Source organism: Arvicola amphibius, chromosome 1, assembly GCF_903992535.2.
Source record: "Arvicola amphibius chromosome 1, mArvAmp1.2, whole genome shotgun sequence".
In the NCBI taxonomy this organism is placed as follows: Eukaryota; Metazoa; Chordata; class Mammalia; order Rodentia; family Cricetidae; genus Arvicola; species Arvicola amphibius.
The window spans coordinates 112,535,537-112,556,918 of record NC_052047.1 but is presented as its reverse complement, the minus strand read 5'-3'; the positions used below and the strand labels follow the sequence as shown (position 1 = coordinate 112,556,918).

Genomic DNA, 21,382 nt, shown 5'->3' with positions numbered 1-21,382 from the left:
CCCTGGTCTTGACATCCCCTTCCTCAATTACCAAAACCTAAGGAAAATATGTTTCCTTAACTTAACCTTTTCCTCTGCTCTACCAGCATCTTGCCAGGTTCAAGAGGCGCCAGACAGTTCCACATAGCCTGGACAGCAGTAAAACAACCAGATACCCTAGGATGTGACCAGCACCCCAGCTTTCTCAGGTCCCCCAAAGATGGTCAGTGCCCCAGATCAGCAGGAAGAAGTCTTGAGAACTCAATACCCTCATTTCCCTAACCTGCCACACCTAACTTCTGACCTTTTTTTTCTTTTTCTCATTTTTTTATTCAAGATTTCCATCTCCTTCCCTCCTCCTCCCTCTTCCCTCCCCTCCCTTCCACCCATACTCCCACTCCACCCCTCTCCAAAGACAAAGAGCCATCAGGGTTCCCTTCACTATGTTAAGTCCAAGGTCCTCCCAGCTCCCCCTAAGTCCAGGAAGGTGAGCAACCAAACTGACAAGGCTCACAGTGAGCCCGTCCATGCTGTAGAGTTCATGCTCATTGCCATTGTCCTTGGTTTCTCAGTCCTCCTCCACCGTCAGCCACATTCAGAGAGTCCGGTTTGGTCCCCTGTTCCATCAGTCCCATTCCGACTGGACTTGGTGGTCTCCTGTTAGATCTGTCCCACCGTCTCAAGGGGTAAAAGCACTCCTCGCGGTCCTGGCTTCCTTGCTAAAAAAAAAAAAAAGGTCACATCCTGAGCGAGGTGACCTTTTTTTAAAAAAAAATAAATAAAGAATAGAAGAATATTAGCATCCAGATGAACCTGGCCCTGTCCCTTGAGGGCCTGACAGAATGCGTCATGTATGTCCTGTATCACACCTGCATGCAGGGCAGGTAGTACCCTGTCTCTTTAAAGGTGAAACTCTGCCTACTTCTCTCTTTTTCCTTTTCCCCTTTCTCTCTCTGCATCTCCCTCTCTTTCTCTCTTCCTTTCCTTCCCCCACCCCCTTTATTTCAACAAAACTCCCCACTTGAAAAGGGTGGCCAGGATAGGCTTCCTTCCTATATAACAACCATCTCTCAAAAGCTCCCAAAGGAACTGCACAAGAAAAACTAACCCTTCTTCCTCATATGGTTCCACCCTGGAGACCAACTGTTTAACCACAACAGAAACTTGAGTGACACTCACACTGCATCCCGTCCGTAGCAATGGCCTTCATTATGCCATTTCTCTGGCATTCCTGAACCACTCTAGCCTGGCGATGGCCATGACGTCCATCTTTCCCCTTGACAAATGAAAACTTTGGCTGAGATGCCCAGATCCTGCCTCCCCAGTACATTGGGGAGTGGTCCCCATGGGTCCAAGTCTACAAATGGCCATAGTTAGACCTAGTCAGAGTACTGGGGATGTAGTGGCTGGAATGGGAATGTTCTCCACAAACTCATCTGTTTGAGTACTTGGACCCGAGTTTGGTGCAACTGTTTGGGAAAGACTAGAAGGTGTGGCCTCATTAGAGGAGATGTATCGATGGGGGCAAGCTTTGAGGTTTCAAAAGTCCCAAACCATTTCAGTTAGCTCTCTCTGCCTCACGCCTATGGATCAGAATGTAAGCTCTCAGCTACTGCTCCAGCACCCTGCTCCCACCATGATGGTCATGGAGTCACCGTCTGAAACAATAAGCCTCTATTAAATGCTTTCTTTTAGAACTTGCCTTGGTTGCAATTTACCATAGAAATTGAAAAATAGCTAAGACAGGGCATATCTCTGAGATCAGGAACTCTGTGCAGGGTGGGACCTTGGGTGGTCTCCGTTGAGAAGAGTATTGTGTTCTGCAAAAGGGGGAAATAGTGAGCCCCATCCTGGGTGGCCAGGCAGGGATGCTCAAGCACAGACCATTCCATGTTCACCAAGTCATTTTTCTTTTTCACTCTTGGTACATAGCTGAGTTAAAATTCTTTAATCGGGTTAGATGGGAACATGTGCCTAAGTTCTGATTGCTCAGCTGTGAACAGGAGTGACATATTCCAGGCTTAGCCTCAAAAGCAATCTTTAGCAGCGTATCTACATTTGCTGGTTCACTGTGAAGATCCCGGAAGGGAACTCAGAGAGATTAGAAGACAGGAGTGCCACGGGAGACAGGTGGAAAGAGCTTCGCTCTGTGAAGACATCATTTTGTGGACTCCTCAGTATACACACTCACTATTACTGCCGTCAGCACCTGGCAGTCATTGGAATACTGCAGACTGATCAAGTAAGCCGTTGAGTTGTGGAGTTGTTGGTTGCAGTAGTTATACTACAGTGACTAATACACTTGCCTCCCTGTATATTTCTTTCTTTCTTCACCTTTTTTTGGAGACAGGGTTTCTCTGTGTAATCCTGGCTGTCCTGGGACTCACTCTGTAGACCAGGCTGGCCCCGTACGCAGAGATCTGCCTGCCTCTGCCTCCTGAGTGCTGGGATTAAAGGTGTGTGCCACCACCACCCAGCCCACCTGTACATTCCTTAAGAATAACCCATATAGTATTTGGTGCCGTAGAATCACTATTATTTCTAAGTTCATGCAGCCCTGTCCTATGACAGGCAATGAAACTGGGGCCCAGGGAGTTCAAGTGCTTCTTAAAATATGCTCAAGGACACATGGATTATTGGTGTTAGTAAGATTTTTTGTTTGCTTGATTTTGAGACAGGGTTTCTCTGTGTAGCTTTGGAGCCTGTCCTGGAACTCGTTCTGTAGACCAGGCTGATCTCCATCTCACAGAGACCTGTCTGCTTCCTGAGTTCCCGGGTTAAAGGCATGTGCCACCACTGTCCAGCTAGTGTTAGTAAGATTTAAACCCAGGTCTGGGCACTGTCCTCAGCCCAGCATCTGCACTGTATTTCTGTGCTGTCACTTTTCAAAACCTCCACTCTATTTAAATTGCAAGTGTTGAATTTAGACGACAACTCAAATCTTCTTCCAATCAAAGCCCATGACCTCGGAGTTAAGCTCTGTCTTTGATGTCGAGTCCAGCTATGGTACTCTGTGGTCTGGTGACCTATGAACTTTTACTCCTGGTTTTATAACCATGGAGTAACACTGGCTTGCACATTTCACATTTGCTGCTGCCCTTTGGCGTTCAATGGATAATCACTTTATTTAATTTTGCAGGGGTCTAATTGCACACATTTCTCCTCTCATTTTTGGTTCTCTCTGGCGATCACAGCAGCTATTTTTTAGAAGAGGACAGCACCAGAGGCTGCGTTTCCTCGTCCCGATCATTCTCAGACATTGTAAAGCAGCGTGCCTCTATCGTCTCTGCTTCAGCTCCTGCCTCAGGTTCCTGCCTCCAGTTCCTGCCCTGGCTTCCCTCAGTGATGGGTTGGGACCAAGTAAGATGAAATAAACGCCTTCCTCACCACGCTGTTTGCGTTTTGTCACAGTGACAGAAAGGAAACCAGAGTAGTTCCTTGCAACAAAGCTTCTTACATGGAGAGGGTGAGAAGCTGATATCGAGTATATTCTAACACGGGGAGGTGGCAAACACCAATCGAGTTCCAATCACCCATCTCCGGCAGAGACGCTCCCTTTCAGGAGGAGATGGTTAGCACATAGTCTCGTAACTGCTCAGAATGCTGAGAATAGGTGCCTGCCGAGTACTCAGACCTAAAGAGAATGTTATGCCATTCCTCAAGCCACCCCGCCCCAAGACTCGGGGAATACAGGAAGGAGAGTGAGCAGGAAGGCCGGAGAACTCTAGGGTGAGAAAGAGTGCTGTGGAGTGCGGTCTCTGGGGTGTGATGTGGCCCTCTCAGTCGTGAACCACAGCAGCTGTGGCCAACTGGACCCGATTGGGACCATCCACACCCCATCATGCCCGGGAAGGTGTTCATGAGCAGTTGTTGGCCACAACTGGCTGCCAGGGAAGAAGGCATCATTTCTCTTCAGGAATGTAGCCACTACTAAGATGCCCAAGCAACAAGGAACAACTCCACATCCGTGCATATGGAAACTATCTTAGTAAAACTACAGACTATAGGCAGAAGGCAGCGTAGGAGGGAGATTTGCTGAGAAGAGGGAGTTGGGAAGGAGTAGGCAGGAGATAAGAAGACAGGGCAATGGGGTGAATATCAAAATACATCATATACATGTATAAAATTGTTCATTCTTAAAAAAAAAGGATCCAGGCTAGCTTTAGTACATAGTAAGAACCTGTCTTGAAAATAATGTTTATTCCCAATCATATTCTAACAATGGCTAAATTCTTCTCTTACCCAGATCATTAACAAATTGTTTCCTGCTTATCCCTAGTACAAGCGTTCATACCCTCTTTATCCAAGAAGTCCCTGTCTGTCACTTTGTTTATGGAAGTTGGTGTCTTCTGACTTCTCATAAGTTTTTCCTCACATGCTCTGTCTTCTACAGCTAGTTTTCCCTTTCTGCCACCCTCTCTCCCTTCTTGTGATGATTTGTTCTTTCTATCATGATGCTAAGCATTACAGACAATTACAGAAGGACACACTTCCTACCTCTCTCTAGAACTTCAGTGCTAGCATCGCTATGTTTATGCAATGCCCTGGGCTTGTGCACAGATAAGTAAGGAGTTTACACTGGTGATATTCAGGTGCTATTTCCCTGTCTCTTAGGAGCTCTCAGTGTTTGCAAAGAACAGATTTTCATTACCAGAATTTTCTGCACATATGTCTAAATTTGTTACCCATACCAATTACGTAGAACTAGTTATCCCTGTGATTACATGTGTTAAATTAAACAGGCAACATTCAGTCTGGATAGATGGCTAAGTATTTAAAAGTAAGTTCTGTTCTTGCAGAGGACCTGAATTCAGCTCCTAGCACCATGTTGGGCAGTTATACTGCAATTGGGATCTAGCACCCTCCTTTGACCTGCCTGGGTTTCTGCATTCCTGTACACATACCCACATATGGGCACACACATAAGCATTAATTTAAAAATAGTAAAATAAATCTTTGAATAGGCAAGACCACTCCCATAAAGGACACTTATTTTGGATAAAACTCACAGACCTTTGCTCAAAATATTACTCAAAAGCTCTAACTATAATTATTGAAGAAGATGAACCACTGAAAATCCAGTTTGGAAATGTCAGGAGCATTCTGACTGAACACAGTGTAGATATCGTCCATATACTTCAGATGAAGAAGGTGGAGACTGAGCTGAGTTCTACCAGAATACAGGAGAAGTTACTAAGTAAAGTGTGGCACAATAATCCGGATGGTGGTGGTGCACACCTTTAATCCCAGCATTCGGGAAGCAGAGGCAGGCAAATCTCTGAGTTCGAGGCCCATGTGGACTACAGAATGAGTTCCAGGACAGCTAAGGATACACAGAGAAACCCTATCTTGAAAAGCCAAAATAAACAAATAAATAAATAAATAAATAAATAATCCCTGTGGTGATAACTGTTATGCAAATCAAAGTTCCTTTCGTAGGGTGCAAAATGTCTAATTTAAAAAAAATCGTCTGTTATTTGTGTTTTAGAAGTATGACTTTTAAGAATGATTTATTAGTATGTATGCATACATCTTACGAGTGGGTATATGTGATGAGTTTGGGTGCATCAAATAGCCTGGAGTTGGAATTACAGATGCTTATGAGCTGCCCAGTATGGGTTCTGGGATCCAAACTCAGATCCTCCGGAAGGGCAACAAGTGCTCTTGATTGTTGGGCCACTGTTTGGGCCCCAAATGAGACTTTATGAATCTGGTCTCTTGGAAAAAGTGAATCTCCTAGCAATGTAGATGTGTTCAATGTATGTAAGGAATGAGTGGTGTTTTAATGAGCATTTATTATCATAATTAGCATCACTATTATTTCTCTACACAATACAAGGCAATGCCGCTGAGAAGGGGAAAAACAACTGGCTGTAGGAAGGAAGGAAGAGGCACAATTTATCTTCCGTCTCTCTTAGAGGCAGCGACAGTCACAGGCATATACGGATGAATGGGCTTTGCGAACCACCACAGTGAAGTGTGGGAACGGAACCCACAGGGAATATGGGATCAGGGGAAACCTTCGGCAGCTGACACTGTGCTATCTGCCTTCCTCATTTGTGTGCTTTCTGAGTCAGCATTAGCTAAATGTTCCAGAAAGCCATCCACAAAGTACAGCCTGGGCGTTCAAGGGATGTTACTTATTTCCTCTAGTGATTCTGACAAATCAGAAGCTTGAAAGCAGGGAAATCCTCAACATATTTCTAGAACTCTCCATCCAGCCTGGTGATTGAGCATCTGTCTCCCTTACTGCTGGTGACCAGCGGCCGTGCTTCTGAGGGGTCTGCACAATGCTCAAGCACTTTAGCCTAGTGTTGCTTCTTGCCTCTGCTTGGACCACGAGGCTCCCCGTCCAAGGTGCTGTCCTAGCACAAGGTAGGTGTTTTACCAGGTTTCTAAACAGAGGATAGATAAGGTCTTGGGAGCTCTGCTCTTGACCGTGGGCTGTTGGGAATGGGGAGACTCTTGAGAGAAGATTGGACCGGTCTTGTTGCTCAGCCAGAGATGTTTCTGCTGTGTTGTCAGCTTCAACAAAATGACTTAAATTCACCTTTACATCACTTGGAATCTTATTTTGGGTTATGGGATATTTTTAATAATAATGGTTTGAAATAAAAAATGAGAAGTCTTTTGTTTTCAAAGGGTTTATTTAAGAAGAAAGCCAGGGTTGTGAATATGTAAAGTGATGTCGAGCCTGAGGAGGAATGAGTAACTTGTTAAATATCACCCACTTTATACTACTCTATGTAACTGTTTTAATCTCAAGGTTATCCTGCCACTAGAGCAGAATTTTAATTTTAATTTGCAGTAAATTCAAAAGGCAGAAAATCAACTGAAAATACAGGTTTAAATTTCTACCCTCAGCAGCACTGAAGGGAGGGATTCTGTAGCTTCTGTGTTTGTGGGAAGCATATAAGGAAACCCCTTTCTGCATAGGAGAAACACTGAAGCCACAAATCACTGATTACAGTCCTGAGCAAGTGAAGTAACAGGGTTATTGGGGAGTAACCTTTCCGCTGAAGATGCTGAGACAGGCGCTGTATCAGGAACGGACATTCGGGCTTGATTGACAGATTGCTGGAGACAATTTTTATGAGTGGTTAGAGTTAGATGCCCAGAACGGTCACATTTAAATAAACCTGGTCCTCTTAGAAACCCCATCGGGAGACCATTCCCATTCCCCCTGCAACGCCGCTATCACACGAGTTATTTTGGAGTCTTTTTTTTAAAAAAGATAGTTTCTTATAGCCCAGGCTAGCCCCAAATACACTATGTATCTGAGAATGACCTTGAACTCCGGATTCTTTTTTGCCTTTACCTTGTGAATGTTGAGATTACAGGTGTGTACCACCATGCTCAGTGACTTGAAGGCACTGCGCGCACTAGGCAAGCTCTCCCAACTAAGCCACATCTCTAGACCTTAGAAAACCATTTTTGATAATGACCCTACCTATATGCTTCATCCTCAATAATGGCAAGTTTTTCCTAAGGAAGTTAAATACTTGGAAAGAACGGAAAGGTAGCTGGTTGCCAGCAGAAACTCCTACTGAACTCTGGTGATGTAGTGAGCACAGACAGAAACTTCTTAAAGGATTTGTTACAGAGAGATTCAGAATTGAGTATATATGGAGTTTTTTGATTCCTCTCTCAATAAGACATTTTCTACATGAAATAAAAGGCTGGGTGGTAGAGGCGCACACCTTTAATCCCAGCACTTGGAAGGCAGAAGCAGGCGGATCTCTGTGAGTTTGAGGTCAGCCTGGTCTATAAGAACTAGTTTTAGCACAGCTAGGGCTGTTACACAAAGAAACCCTGTCTCAATCCTTCCCCCACAAAAGACATTAGTGCAGCCAAGGGAATTGTCTGATCCATGCAGGTAGTAAATACTAACACTTGGCGTTGACTCCACCCTATAAGAGTCCCAAGAACATACTGTTCCTACAATCTGTGATATTTTTTAAGAAGTCTTACAGAAAGCAGGATAGGAGTGGACCCTTGGATTCCAGCTCGGTGTTAGAATTTCTAAATGAAACTGGAAAGCATAAAGATTCTATAATCGATCGCCTCCCATGGATCCTACCTCTGCTAGATGTGCATTACCTAGTTTAATTCCGAACACAAGGCCTGACAGGGTATAATTTCACAGATGAAAGCTTTGACTTGTCCCCAAGATTCCAACAGCCAAGTAACAGCCGGCGAAGGAAGGAGTTCTTTCCCCGGGCTTGGGAATTTGAAATGGACTTTCACAGATAAAATCTGACAGGGGTGTGTGTGTCTGACAAGAAAATTTCATGCTGTTTTAAGTAAGTTTCCAGTTTTGGGCCATTAGGCTGTCTCAGAATCATGAGGTCCTTGGACTGAAGGCTAGACATCCCTTCCAGAGTCCTTCAGAGCTATTAGAAGGCTAAAATGTCTTTTTTTATGGGCTTCCATAGGTAAAGCCCAACAGGAGTAAGGCAATAGAATACAATAAAACCTGGTAATTTTATATAGGTCTGCAAGTTCCACTGAAGTAGGGAAACAGCCCCCAAATCCACTAGGTTTTGAGAAAAAAATTATTCTGAGAAGTTCCACTGCCTCAGCCTTTCCAGGAAGATCAATCTGTGGTGGGTACATCAGTTGCTTAGAAGACCAAAGACAGGGCTCTTAGCTACAGTTATCTACTAGTTCCTGGTATGGCAGATGCTATGCCAAGCCCTGTTAGAATTCATTCACATGACTCCCACCACCTGTGTGGTAGATGATGTTACTCTCTAAATTCCAAATAAGGAAATGAGCGCAAAAAGCTAGAATAACAATCATCAGGTCTCAGAACTATAGAGCAGTGTAGGTGATCCCAAGCCCTGCTCCCACACAAACTCAACTTTCTTTATTTAGTTCCCTTGCCCTGCAAGTTTTCCTGCCAACTCCTTCGGGAATTTCTGAGTAAGCCTGTCCTCCAATGGCCAGAAAGGACCTGAAATGGAGAACTCACATTCTTTCTAGCAAATTCATGGCCAGGCCCCTGTCAAAACAGGAGCGTCCCTGGCCACATTACTTTGAAGTGTTGCTAATGATTATTCTGTTAACCAGAGCTCTGAATTCTGTCTTCCTCAAAGCCTCAGAGCTTTCCTTTAGAGACTAAAAGACAATGTTTGAAGCAACTAAAGTGCGTAAACCCCACCCCAGGAACTGGTTGATAGCTAAAGCCCTCAGGTGATTGGCAAGTTCCTTAGTGCCGACTGAGCTCTTGGTCTGGAGATTTACAGCCGCTGCCAGGCATAGCTAGAATCTAATCCAGAAGGTAGTCTTTGTGGGATGTTCCTGGCTTGTGGTGTTATTTCTAAATCCAGCCCCAACCTCACAGACCTGGGTCAAGACAATGATTCTCTGTGAGAAAGCAGAGTCAAGAGAGCTGGGAACAAAGCCAGAAGCAAACTGAAGACTTTATGATTTCCTTCCAGAGCTTTCCATTTCTACATGCAGATACATGGGGGTCGCCCTCGTGGGCAGAAAGGTAAACCCGCAGATGAATTTCACAGAAGCTAGGGAGACCTGTCAGATGCTGGGACTGACACTGGCCAGCAAGGCCCAGATGGAAGCAGCACAGAAGTCTGGCTTTGAGACTTGCAGGTAAGAACTTCACTAAAGCCGGTGCAGTAGACTTGCTGCCTTCTAACCTTCAGCCTATTCAACCGATGTGTATTCTTCTACAGCTACGGGTGGGTTGGAGAACGGATCTCCGTGATCCCTCGGATTTTTCCAAACCCCAAGTGTGGGAAGAATGGGGTAGGTGTCCTGATTTGGAACGCTTCCCCCAACCAAAAGTTCAGAGCCTATTGTCACAACGCATCTGGTAAGTGGGACCCACAGCCACTTCGAGTGGCCCATCTTCTCTGGGTGTCTCTGAATCTGAGACCTGTGGGACGGGCAACCCTGAGCAGCCTCGGAAGCAGCAGGATAAGTCATGGGTCCTCTGAATGTCCCAAGACCAGGCTGGGGGAAGCGATGTGCCCCGCAGAAGAGAATGTCAGAGAAGATACGGATGAGTGACAGCAGAAGGACAGGGCGTTGCCAGAAGCTCAGGGTTGTCACCTCCACTTCCCGGGTTTCCTAAAAGATAAACAGGAAGTGGGAAGAAACAGATGTCTATAAGTGTGTGATGCACCCCCTCAGACAGAGCAATTGAGGGGTTAGCTATCTCAAAGAACCTTGAATTTCCCGAGGAAGCCTTATCACCCTCAGTCTTCAAACAAGGAAATGTATCTATGGGGACGTTGGTCCACTTGTCTAATGCTTCAGTACTGGGCATTCCCCATTTCCGTGATGAAAGAGCTGCACCCGAGCGGTTTATAAAGAAAAGGAGGTTAGCTCACAGTTCTGGAAGGTCAAGGTCATGACACAGCAGCAATTTGACAATAGAGAGGACTTCATGGCATCACTAAGGCGGGACAGTGTGGGAGAAGAGTGCTCACGTGCTGAGATTGGGGGCCAGAGAGCGAGGGTCCCAGGAGAGGTCGCTGATTTCTTCAGTACCCTTTACTACCTCCTGCTAGGCTCCATCCCTTAAAGGTCCCACTGCCTCTCAGCATTGCCATGCTGGATTCTAACACATAAACCCTGGGGGACACACTTGAGTCATATTCAAAGTACAGTCTCAGTGAAAGGGTTCAAACTTGGCTCTGACTCTGACACCGCGTTCTTCCCCCTCCCACAGAACTCACACGCTACACCTAACATCTTGGAAACAAGGCCCTATCTCGCTCTTTTGAAGGAAGAAGTTGAAACTTAGAGAGTAGAGCTCGTGGTTTGCAGCCATCCTGACGGGCTTGCCCACAGGCCTTGGTAGCCCTAACCTAGTGGTTTTCCTGAGTCATTTCTCAGACCATTTTCTCAAAAAATGCCTTGCTGTTCTCTGTGTCATAAGAAGGCTGCTTGACTCATTACTTTTCACATGTGTCCAACTTTCTGAAGGTCAGATAGCGAGTGGTTGTATATACACAGACAGATGTCAATATTTGTCAATATTAATTTGTAAGATCAGAGAGAAAAGTAATGCTCACCAGCCAACTTCAGCAAAATTGAATCCAGGAATTCCAAGCAGTTCTCTGAACTAAAGGACTTTGACATAAGAAGGGCTCTTAGAGACACCCGTCCTGCCTTCACCAATAGTTGAGTGTGTGTCTGTGTGTGTGTGTGTGTGTGTGTGTGTGTGTTGGGGTGAGGGCTTTGACTTCCCGCTGACTCTCCTGACATGATGGCTTGCCTCCTTCCTTCTCTGTCACCCCAGCCTGTCTTAGCCAGAGAACTAGTGGTCTGTGTGCTGGCTTATCTGACTGCCACCATTCCTGGGAGCTGGCCCTGCCTCCTAGCTGCTTCCCCACCAGCTGGCCACACAGTGCTATGGTACCAATGCCTCTGACTAAACAGAGGCGAGGAAGGGGACTCAGACGTGCCTGTTTCCTCCTGCTTCCTTTATGTTGTACTCTCAGCCCTGTTATTTCCTACACCCTGAGAGGTCAAGAGGCTTCAATTTCTGGTGTAGGTGGTGTTGTGTAGTTGGGGTCACATGACAGTAAACAGCCAGTAGTTCCCAGTATTGATTGCTCCAACTTTGATTATTGGGGTAAGGCAGTGACTAGCAGACAGAAAATAAAATGAGGAGCTCCGTTTTCTCCTTTGTAGTTAGTAGGTAATCTAGCAGATGGTATTTCAGCGCCATGCAGATTTCCCCACTCCAAACCACCAAATGATTCTTGCTGAAAACGGCTATCACATAGCAGTCTGCAGAGTAGGGTTTTTCTAGGTCATTCCTCCTCTCCACATCTATCAGCTAGCCCCTCCCACAACACACACATATGCATGCATGTATACACGTACTTTCTCCACCTTATACTACACAGGCATGTGACACTTGATTTATTACAAGCACATTACAGTAAGTTTTATGCTTATTATTTAGGTCCTGTGCATGTTCCAGACCTGGTATGTGGGAGTCCTGGAACTCACTACTGCTTCCCAGCAGTGGACAGGCCCAGGCTCACTTTGTACCCTGTTTGCTCCTGCGGGGAGAACAGCTCATTCCTCTATGGCCCTCTGGTTCTTCTGAGTGCAAGATGCTAACCAGAACCAAGATCTGCATGAAAATTACTCTCATTACTTATGGTGTTTTCACTGAGTCTTAGCAAGGTGTGTGTGTGTGTGTGTGTGTGTGTGTGTGTGTGTGTGTGTGTGAGAGAGAGAGAGAGAGAGAGAGAGAGAGAGAGAGAGAGAGAGAGAGAGAGAGAGAGAGAGAGTTTCAACTCCAATTTAGTAAGTTGCTTTTCTGGCTTTGTCTTATCTATCTACTCCTACACTCAACATCTCAGTTCTCAGCATCAACGTGCTGCAATGGTCAAAAACAGTCAGAGAGGGCTTCCTCCTGATCTTTTTAGCATATTTATTTCTGGTCTGTGCCCTTGTTTTGGGCATATAGAAAGGTCTGTGGGCTGTTGTTTACTTTTCTCACAAAAAAGAAGCTGGAATACCACACACTGCTCTGTTAATGACTTTTTCCACTTACAGCCTGGAAATTAGCTGGACTGTCTCACAGAGAGGTCTCTGATTTTTAATGGTTGTGTTTTTAATGTACTCCAGTGGGTGTTTGTATAGTGATTTATTCAGCCCATCTTCTATTGGGGAACTTTTGTTCTGTTCCTAATCTTTTTAAGTTTTAGAAACCAGACATTTCTAGATTCTCCTATTCTGCACAATTTGCAAGAACCCTCTACGGCCCCTGGAGGTCCTCTCTCATCTGCATCTGGCCCCTTCCCTACCTCATCCATTTGGTAATTGTCACTCTTCTGTTTGCCCTATAGTCTTAGGTGACTTCCCATATAATGTAGCATGTGATGCCTTTTGCATATAAAAGTAGATACATATGAAAACTCTTGAATATGGTTAAAAAGGGTTGTGGACCCCAGTTTAAAAAAAATGTCCTCTCCTGCGGAGTAAATCCCAAGCCCTTTAACAGGGTAGCTAGCAGTCTGGATACCCTGGCCAGATCTCTCTCTCCAGCCCTGCCTCCTGTTTGCAGGCTTTTCCCTCCCGGGCATGCTCACGCCATCTCTGGGGCCTCACGGTGCTCCTTGTCATTCTCCTGACCCGACTATTCTTGGATCACGCAGGTCCTGCTGACTGGGACATCCTGTTCTCTCCCTGCAGACGAGCTCTGCTCTGCTTCAACCACACTGGCCTTCTTGTTCATGGAGCGGGCTCAGCGCAGCCACGTTCTCACTCTGGGACTTTCTGTTTCCTTCCAGCATCTGTCCTAGATCTCTAGTAACAGGCTACTTTGAGCTGCTGGGTCTCAGGTTAAGTACTGTCATCCCGGGAGACTTCCTTCATCTCCGCCTTTGCCAGTTTAACCCACACCCTGTTTCTTATCACTGTTTATAGTCTCCTGAAATTCATGGGTTATTTATCCTTTATTATCCCCATTCTTCCAATGGATCAGAAGTTTTTTAAGAGCAGGCACCTGGCATGGAGATAGTACCCATAAGTATCTGTGGAATGGACGCCATCAGATCAGACCTCCACACTCCACCCAAGTTCCTCTTGCCAGAAACAGGAACTGTACTTTATGTGTCCCTGTGGTTTAGAACCCAACAGTGTCTATTGTCTCTGGGTTTTCTACCCTCGCTTTAACAAAAAATGTCCATTTTCTGGGGGACGAGCCTAGGAAAGACTAAAGAGAGGGAAGCGCAAGGCGACAAAGTCAGCAATGATGTCTATTTGAGCAGAGCTGTTTGCAAAGCACCATGAATAGGAAACGATATCGACTTGATGCGTGTGTAGTACCCATGACCTTGACTAGTGACGCCTTCCATTCTCAAAATCAAATCAACGTACTGAAACAATTTCTTGCATAGCTGCAGTTCTGACCAGTGACATCCAGTGCTATAAATAACCAGGGTTTAAAACAGATGTCAATTTGTGTTGTAAGATATTGTGCAGCCCTGCCGCTTCCGAACTGATTGAGGAAGTAAATTTGATGTCTATGAACTTCAGCATCTTCCTGTGTAAATGAAGGCTTGATAAAGGCTTCCCGAGATAGGTAAACATCTGGTCCATGGCAGACCCAGAGTTAGAAGAAGACAGACAGACAGATGCATTTCCTTGAAACTCTACAGAGTTGGAAAACACCAGTCTCCTCCTCCTCCTCCACCTCTACCTCCTCCTCCTCCTCCTCCTTCTCCTCCTCCTCCTCCCTCTCTCCCTCTCCCTCTTTCTCTCTCATCACTGATTTTATTTTAGATCTTGTTCTAAGTGATATTGTAGGTCTCCCCCACCCCAAGTTACTCCTTCCTCTCTTTCATTTGCTCCTTTCTTCATTTCTTCTTTATCAGACATTCACTGAGCATATACTGCATGCCAGGCACAATAATCCAATCAGACAAATGTTCTGCTGCGGCCAGTTCACGGTCATTCCAGAGGGGGACAAAATGATGGGAATCAAAATATGATCGGGCAAGGGCCAGAATATGTGTCTAAAGACCCAGTCTAGAGAAGTCTGGAGCCTGGGGGAGAGATGACTAAGGAAACAAAATTTGATTTTCAAAATCAAATCAACTTACTGAAATAATTTCTTGCATAGCTGCAGTCCTGGCCAGTGACATCTAGCGCAATAAATAACCAGGGTTTAAAACAGATGTCAATTTGTGTTCTAAGATATTGTGCAGCCCTGCCGTTGCCAAACTGATTGAGCAAGTAAATTTTGTCTATGAAGCAGACAGAGGTTTTAAAGATGAAAAGGGTATCATGAGAGAGCCAGGGAGATTAAGAAATTGTAACAAGAACTGAAGGGCTAGTGGGACAGCAGGACCATTGAGAGAGAACTCAAGCTTTTGAGTGTCCTAGCCCCATGCTGTCAGCATGGCTGGATCACCAAAGGCCTCCCGTCCAGGGGAGGTGGATGCTGCAGGTACTAAGGAACGACATTGAGATTAGACTTGAATCTTGGTGAGACCTGAGTTCTGACTGCAGTGAGGAGCCTGGTGGAGTCCTGCTGCCACGCTTACTTCTTTTCCTTCTCCCAACAGACACCTGGGTTAACTCGTGCATTCCAGAAACCATCACCACATTTGACTCCATGTTTGACACTCAGACACCCACAGTAGAATTCCCTGTGAGCAGCAGCACCGACTCGGCTTCATCCCCGGACTCCACAACTCATGTACCTGCTACCACCCGGGCTCCACCTTCCACCTCCATGGTACGGAAGACAAAAAAGATTTGTGTGACGGAAGTTTATACGGAACCTAACACCGTAGCTGCAGAAACAGAGTCACCTGTTATAAGAGAAACGGCATTCAAGAACGAAGCAGTTGGCTTTGGAGGTGAATGTCTTCTGGGTCTATTGGGCAGGCAACTGTGTGTGGCAGACAAAGGCACATCATCCAGCTCATCCTCGTGCCGAGCACCCAGCACCTACCAGGCACAAATCAAAAGCTTAGCACAAGCTCCTTTTCCAGAGACTCATAGCACTGGCTTTATAAAGAGCCTCAAGGGTCAGGTCACACATCATGAGCATAAAAGAGCTTCACTGCTTTTCACAAATAAATTATTATCTTTTACTATAAACACAGAAACATGGACCTACATGGCCTATGACTTTAACCCAAACGCCTGTTTCTCACAAGGACCTGTGAGACTGGTCTTGGGGCTCCAGAAAACAAGTTCTACCTTTTTCCACATTGCAGTGATAAAGGAGAAGCAGAGAACTCCCCACATTGTAAACTGGGTGGGTGAAGGCACCTCCTGCCAAAGCCCAGTGACATAAATTCAATTCCCGGGACCCACACAATGGAAGAACTGACTCCACTAGCTGTCCTCTGACCTGCACATGTGGATGGTGTTGTGTTAGAGTCCACACTCATCCACCTACACACACACAAGTACACAGACACACATACCACACACAGAGACACACCTACACACACACACACACACACACACATACACAATGTAAAAAATAAAATTCTATGTGTATGATTAAAAACAGTCACAGAGAAGGGCCTTCTGTGCTCTCTTACCTGCATCACACGTAAAAAGCAGTCATTGCTTGCACAGACAACACAGTGTACAAGCACAAGACCGACAAGCCTGTCTCCCCCCAGGTGTCCCCACAACCCTACTGGTGCTGGCCCTCCTTTTCTTTGGCGCGGCAGCTGTCCTGGCTGTTTGCTACGTGAAAAGGTGAGTCTGTTGGCACATGTCTAATCTTGTGATCTTTGCACCTAGCTTGTATGCTTCCATGGTTGTTACTGGCATTTGGTCAAAATGGAGATGGCAACCCCTCTCAGACCTCTCTACCCTGTGACCTCAGCACAAGTACATCATCTAGATATACAGTAGATATTAATGGGCACCAAGCTGAAGAAATGAGAAAGGATATGTCAACACTGGGGAAAATCTTAGGCTGTAATGAGTTGGGGGTCTTCGTCTGGGATGAAGGAGTTGGGAAGACATCCAGAGTTGGTTCTGTAGGTACTATCCCACATGAATGAACCCACTAAGATGGATGAGTGATATATTCAAGTATGCCTGTATTAACATCAAAATAAAAATGCCTAGGAGACTGTACCAGCCTGTCCTGTGGTAGACAAAGTGTTATTTGCTGTGACATGTGTCACGCGAAGTCTCTCACTGTGATAAATGTCTGCACCAACAGGTATGTGAAGGCCTTCCCTTTCACAAACAAGAGTCCAAAGAAGGAAATGATCGAAACCAAGGTTGTAAAGGAAGAGAAAGCCGATGACATCAACTCTAATGAAGAATCAAAGAAAACTGAAAAAAACCCAGAGGAGCCGAAAAGTCCACCCAGAACTACTGTGCGGTGCTTAGAAGCTGAAGTTTAGAGGAGCGAGAGCTGAGAAGCTCCACCTGAGGCAAGTTTCTTGCCAGGCAACCAAAGAAGCAAGCTATTGTTGGTTCCTAGTTAGTAAAAGACTGTGGAGTCCTCCACACGGGGGCCTCTCCTTACTGCAATCTTCTCCGGACTCCGCTCTCCTACCTCCAACTTTTCCACAGCCTCCCTAGCTGTCAGTCTCCCAGACACACAGAGTGCCAGGCCTAAAACAGCTCCTCAGCTCACATTCATACACAGGCCTCCAGGCTGCCGGACACCAGGTGAAGGCTGGAGTCCCTGAGACAACGCCAGCCCCATAGTCTAAAATTTTCCTACAGGGAAATATGAGGCACAAGTAAAATAAGGAAAGATACAGGAGGTCATGGAGAGAGCCAGGTGACTTGAGACCTAATCTTTGGGAACCCCAAATAAACAGAGCACTAGAAGAGAGGCTGGGTACTGATAGCAGCCTTGTCAGCAGACTGTAAATAAAGGCTGGGGCCAGGAAGCCCCTCCACAGACCCGAATCACGTCTTAGAACACAGAAATGCTTTCTTATCTCTCTATGGTTGCTGCTGTTCTCTATAAACAAATACACTTTTGTAAGAAACCAAAAAAAAGAGGGGCCTGGGGGTGGAGATGTCTGTGGTAGAGCATTTGCCTGGCATGCGCAAAGCTCCCAGTCCAATACCAGAACCCACCCACCCTCACAAACACAGAACAAAACAAATAAAAATGCACATTTCCATGTTGAGCTGTTACAGAACCCATTCTGAAAGAACAACTATGTTTAAAGGTAATAAAGTTTCAAAAGAAAAGTCAGATGATCCACTACAGCCTTAGAACCCTTTACCTGAAACGCTTTGGTACCAACGGTATTAAGAATTTCAGATTATGTTTGAAGTCTGGAACACTTGCATCTACATAATGATATATTAGAAAACCCAGTCTGAATATGAGATCTATTTATGTTTCACGTACACCTGTACACCCAGCCTGGAAGTAATTTCATACAACATCTTAAAAATAACTTTGCACGCGAGATAAAGATTCCTAGTGTGGCACTGTCCCCTGGGGGCATCATGTTGACTTCTAAACAGTTTCAGACTTGATAAAAGTTTGGTTTTCAGATTTTGGGACTGAATATGTCAGGTGCTAGGTAAGGTATGAAATTCTGCAATTGCATATTGTTCATCAGAGAGTTTTGTGTAGTGGAGTGTTGTCTGAAGCTAATGTTTTTCCCGCTTTGATGCCCCTAGCTTATCTACTTCAAACTAACTTTTTGTTGCTAAGAATAATCCATTTATTTTCTCTAACACAACAACTACTATGACCTTAATTTATTAATAATGTATTCGAAAGTGTATTCTTACCTCTACACATCAACTTATATCTTTGCGTGCCTTTAACAAACATATTACCAGCTCTCATTTTCCCAGCAAGGAGAACCTGAGATGTTAAGAACTATTGTACCCCAAATAAACCATTTAGAAAGTTCCTTTGCTCTTTTATTTCCATAGGAATACCGCTTGTGTAAAAATTAAAGGGCTACATCATAATCCATACTTAGCAAGAGTAAAATGGACACAGAAGTATATATGTCATCCTGTGGGCTGTCTTTGTTTCAAATGGTCTCATTTAAGCTGGTCAGTGTCATGATTTTAGTGTGAAATAGCTCTCACGGGCTTGTGTGGTTGAACATTTGGTCTCCCCCTGATTCTGCCATTCTGGGGTCTTGTGGAGTTTTCGGAGTTAGGTTTTACCTAGAGGAAATAGGTCTGGGGAGGTGGACCTTAAGGTTTGTAACCCAGCCCTACTTGCTGCCCTCTCTTTGCTTTCTGGACCACAGCAACATGAGCCAGCCGGCTGATGCTCCTGCTGTCATGGACTCAGTTTCTCACCACCATGCCTTCCCACTGTGATGAGCTTTCAAACTGAGCCACAGCAAAGCCTTCCTCTCTGCTCAGGTATCGGCACAGCTGTGAGAAGAGGGTTGCACAGTCAAGTTCACACGCAGTAGTCCTTTACTTGGAACTTGGGTTTTACATCCCAGTCTGCTTTAGTTCCCATGAGAGGCAGGGAGGGGAGAGCCAGAGAGCAAAAATGAGAGTAGAAGCAGTCGTAATCTCTTAGACTCTGTGTCCAGTTCATGCTTAGAAGGAGAGGCTTATCCAAGTGCATGTGCGCCAGGAAGCAGGGAGCCTGGGGAGCCGATTTAGAAGACTCCCTACCACAGCAATGAATGAGTCCTTCCTGCTCCAGTGCAGCTTGCACCTGCTGCCGTGCTAGCATATGCCACCTTCCATTATTATAATTACACACATTATCCTTCCTTCTGTTCCTAACGTTTGTGCAGATACATGGAGGTACCACATATAACGAAGGCTATCAGAGGGCTGGAGGGATGGCTTGGTATTAAGAGCATTGTCTGTTCTTGAAGAAGACCTAGGTTCTGTTCCCAGGACCCACATGGCAGTTCACAACCATCGGTATTCCAGTCCCAGGGGTTCCAACACTGTCTTTTGATCTGTGAGCACCAGGCATGCATGTGGTGGTACACAGACATGCATACAGACAGAACATTCATACAAATAAAATGAGTAAATTGTTTTAAAAAAGCGAAGCAGCTCTCAGTATATGCTGAATGAGTGAATGTGCCTAAGCCTTGAGGCTAGTTATCTGTATTAAGTGCTAAGAATATTTTCTGTACAGCCAGCTGTCCCTGCCCACCTAAATCTTGTCTTGATGGCTTTCTGTTGGTGCAGATAGCAGCTGTGAACTGACCAAAGGATAAATTATGATAAATTAATACTATTGAACATGATCTTTCCTCTCCGAGTTTAAATGGACTCACCTTCTGCAATCGAGAACATAACGTATCTGGGAATTTGGGGTGGTTGTTGTTGTTTGTTTGTGTGTAGGTGGATGGAACTAGTAGTTATTGGAAACAATGTCAGAGACAAGAGACAAACCTAATTCTAACTTTGATGGAAGCAAGGCTTTGTCTGCCAGGAATCTTGCCCTGCATGATTGCCGACGCAAGCAAGTAAACCCAAACACGAAGATGCTCACTCAGAATGTCAAGAGTTCAGTGGATAAGATGAGGTTTGCATCTGTGTGGAGGAAGAGTGTTGTGGGGTCGATCAGAACTGAGAAATGAGATCTGTCTTAGGGTTTCTATTGCTGTGAGGTGGCGCCATGACCGTGGCAACTCTTCCAAAGGAAACATTTAGTTGAGGTGGCTCGCTTACACTTTTTCCAACAAAACCCTACCCACTCCAACAAAGCCACACCTCCTATAGTGCCCCTCTTTATGAGCTTATGGTGGCCAATTATATTCAAACCACCACAAAGTCTGATGAATGGATCTGTAGCTCTGGTTATATTTTTCTTATTATGAATCCTACTTCACTCTTTGGCTATGTGCGCAACAAACAGCTTCCACAGAGACCCTCGCACTGGGGTTAACTGGCTGATTTAACACAGCATGGCAGGGGAAGAGGTAATTATTCTTGCTGTAATGTATAGACTTCCTCTATTCTCCTCTCTCAAGACCATGGTTTGAGAGGTGCTGCTGCGACCTTCATTCCCCTGGATTTTAACTGTGGATAACTAGCTCCTCTCTACACTGCAGGCAGTTCCATGCTCTGCAGGAAAGCAGTAGAGTGGTCCTGAGAAGTGTGAAGTCTAACCCGTTTTCACGACTTGCTAGGTAGTTCTTGGGTGACTCACTTTCTGCCTCTGGGTCTCTGTTTCCTCCTCTGCGAAGAATGCAGTCAGCCCTGTCAGCTGTGCGGTTTCATCAACTACATGCAGGAAGCTGATAATGTTTGCCATCCACAGCCGCTCACAGTCTTCCCTCGGTCTTCCCACAGTCCTGTCGCAGATGTTGAGTGACCTCGGACGTACCTTCCTAGAAAAGAATACATTTCAAAAGGCAAATGCGTCTGAGCTTCACTACAGCACTGTATATACTGGGACTGCACTTGACCTCAGGTTATCCCTGGAAAATTCCTGAGCTGTGGGGATATGAATACTCACCACAAACAGCATTATAAAATAATCCTTTTTATAAACTTGGAGGCTTCTTCTGTAACTTATTATCTCTATATATGTTTTCCTATAAACATTTTGACACTTTTTTATATATAAGAGAAAGGTCTCCTTGTCCTGCTATAGAATAATTTAATGACAGATGGTGGTTAATCCTTATGTGGTGATTTGGATAAGAAAGGCCCCCATAGCCTCATATATTTGAATGTTTAGTCACCAGGGAGTGGCTCTATTTGAAAAAATTAGAACGATTAGGAGGTGTGGCTTTGTTAGAAAAAGTGTGTCACTGGGGGTGGACTTTGAAGTTTCAAAAGTCCACACCAGGCCCAGCGTCTCTGTCTCTGTCTCTCTCTCTCTCTCTCTCTCTCTCTCTCTCTCTCTCTCTCTCTCTCTCTCTCTCTCTCTCTCTCCCTCAGCCTATGGGTCACAATGCAATTCTCAGTTATTTCTCCAGCACCATGTATGCCACCACACTCCCCGCCA

At 45.3% G+C, this 21,382-nt stretch overlaps 1 protein-coding gene across 1 annotated transcript; it reads left to right on the top strand.

The window, feature by feature from the left end:
* Positions 1–6,041: 6,041 nt before the first annotated feature.
* Positions 6,042–18,343, top strand: Lyve1 (lymphatic vessel endothelial hyaluronan receptor 1). The gene is made up of 6 exons (XM_038311276.1): positions 6,042–6,354; positions 9,423–9,591; positions 9,675–9,814; positions 15,039–15,335; positions 16,116–16,194; positions 16,670–18,343. Exons 1-6 carry the CDS (start codon positions 6,270–6,272, stop codon positions 16,854–16,856), a joined length of 957 nt encoding a protein of 318 aa, XP_038167204.1. The 5' UTR covers positions 6,042–6,269; the 3' UTR covers positions 16,857–18,343.
* Positions 18,344–21,382: the final 3,039 nt, after the last annotated feature.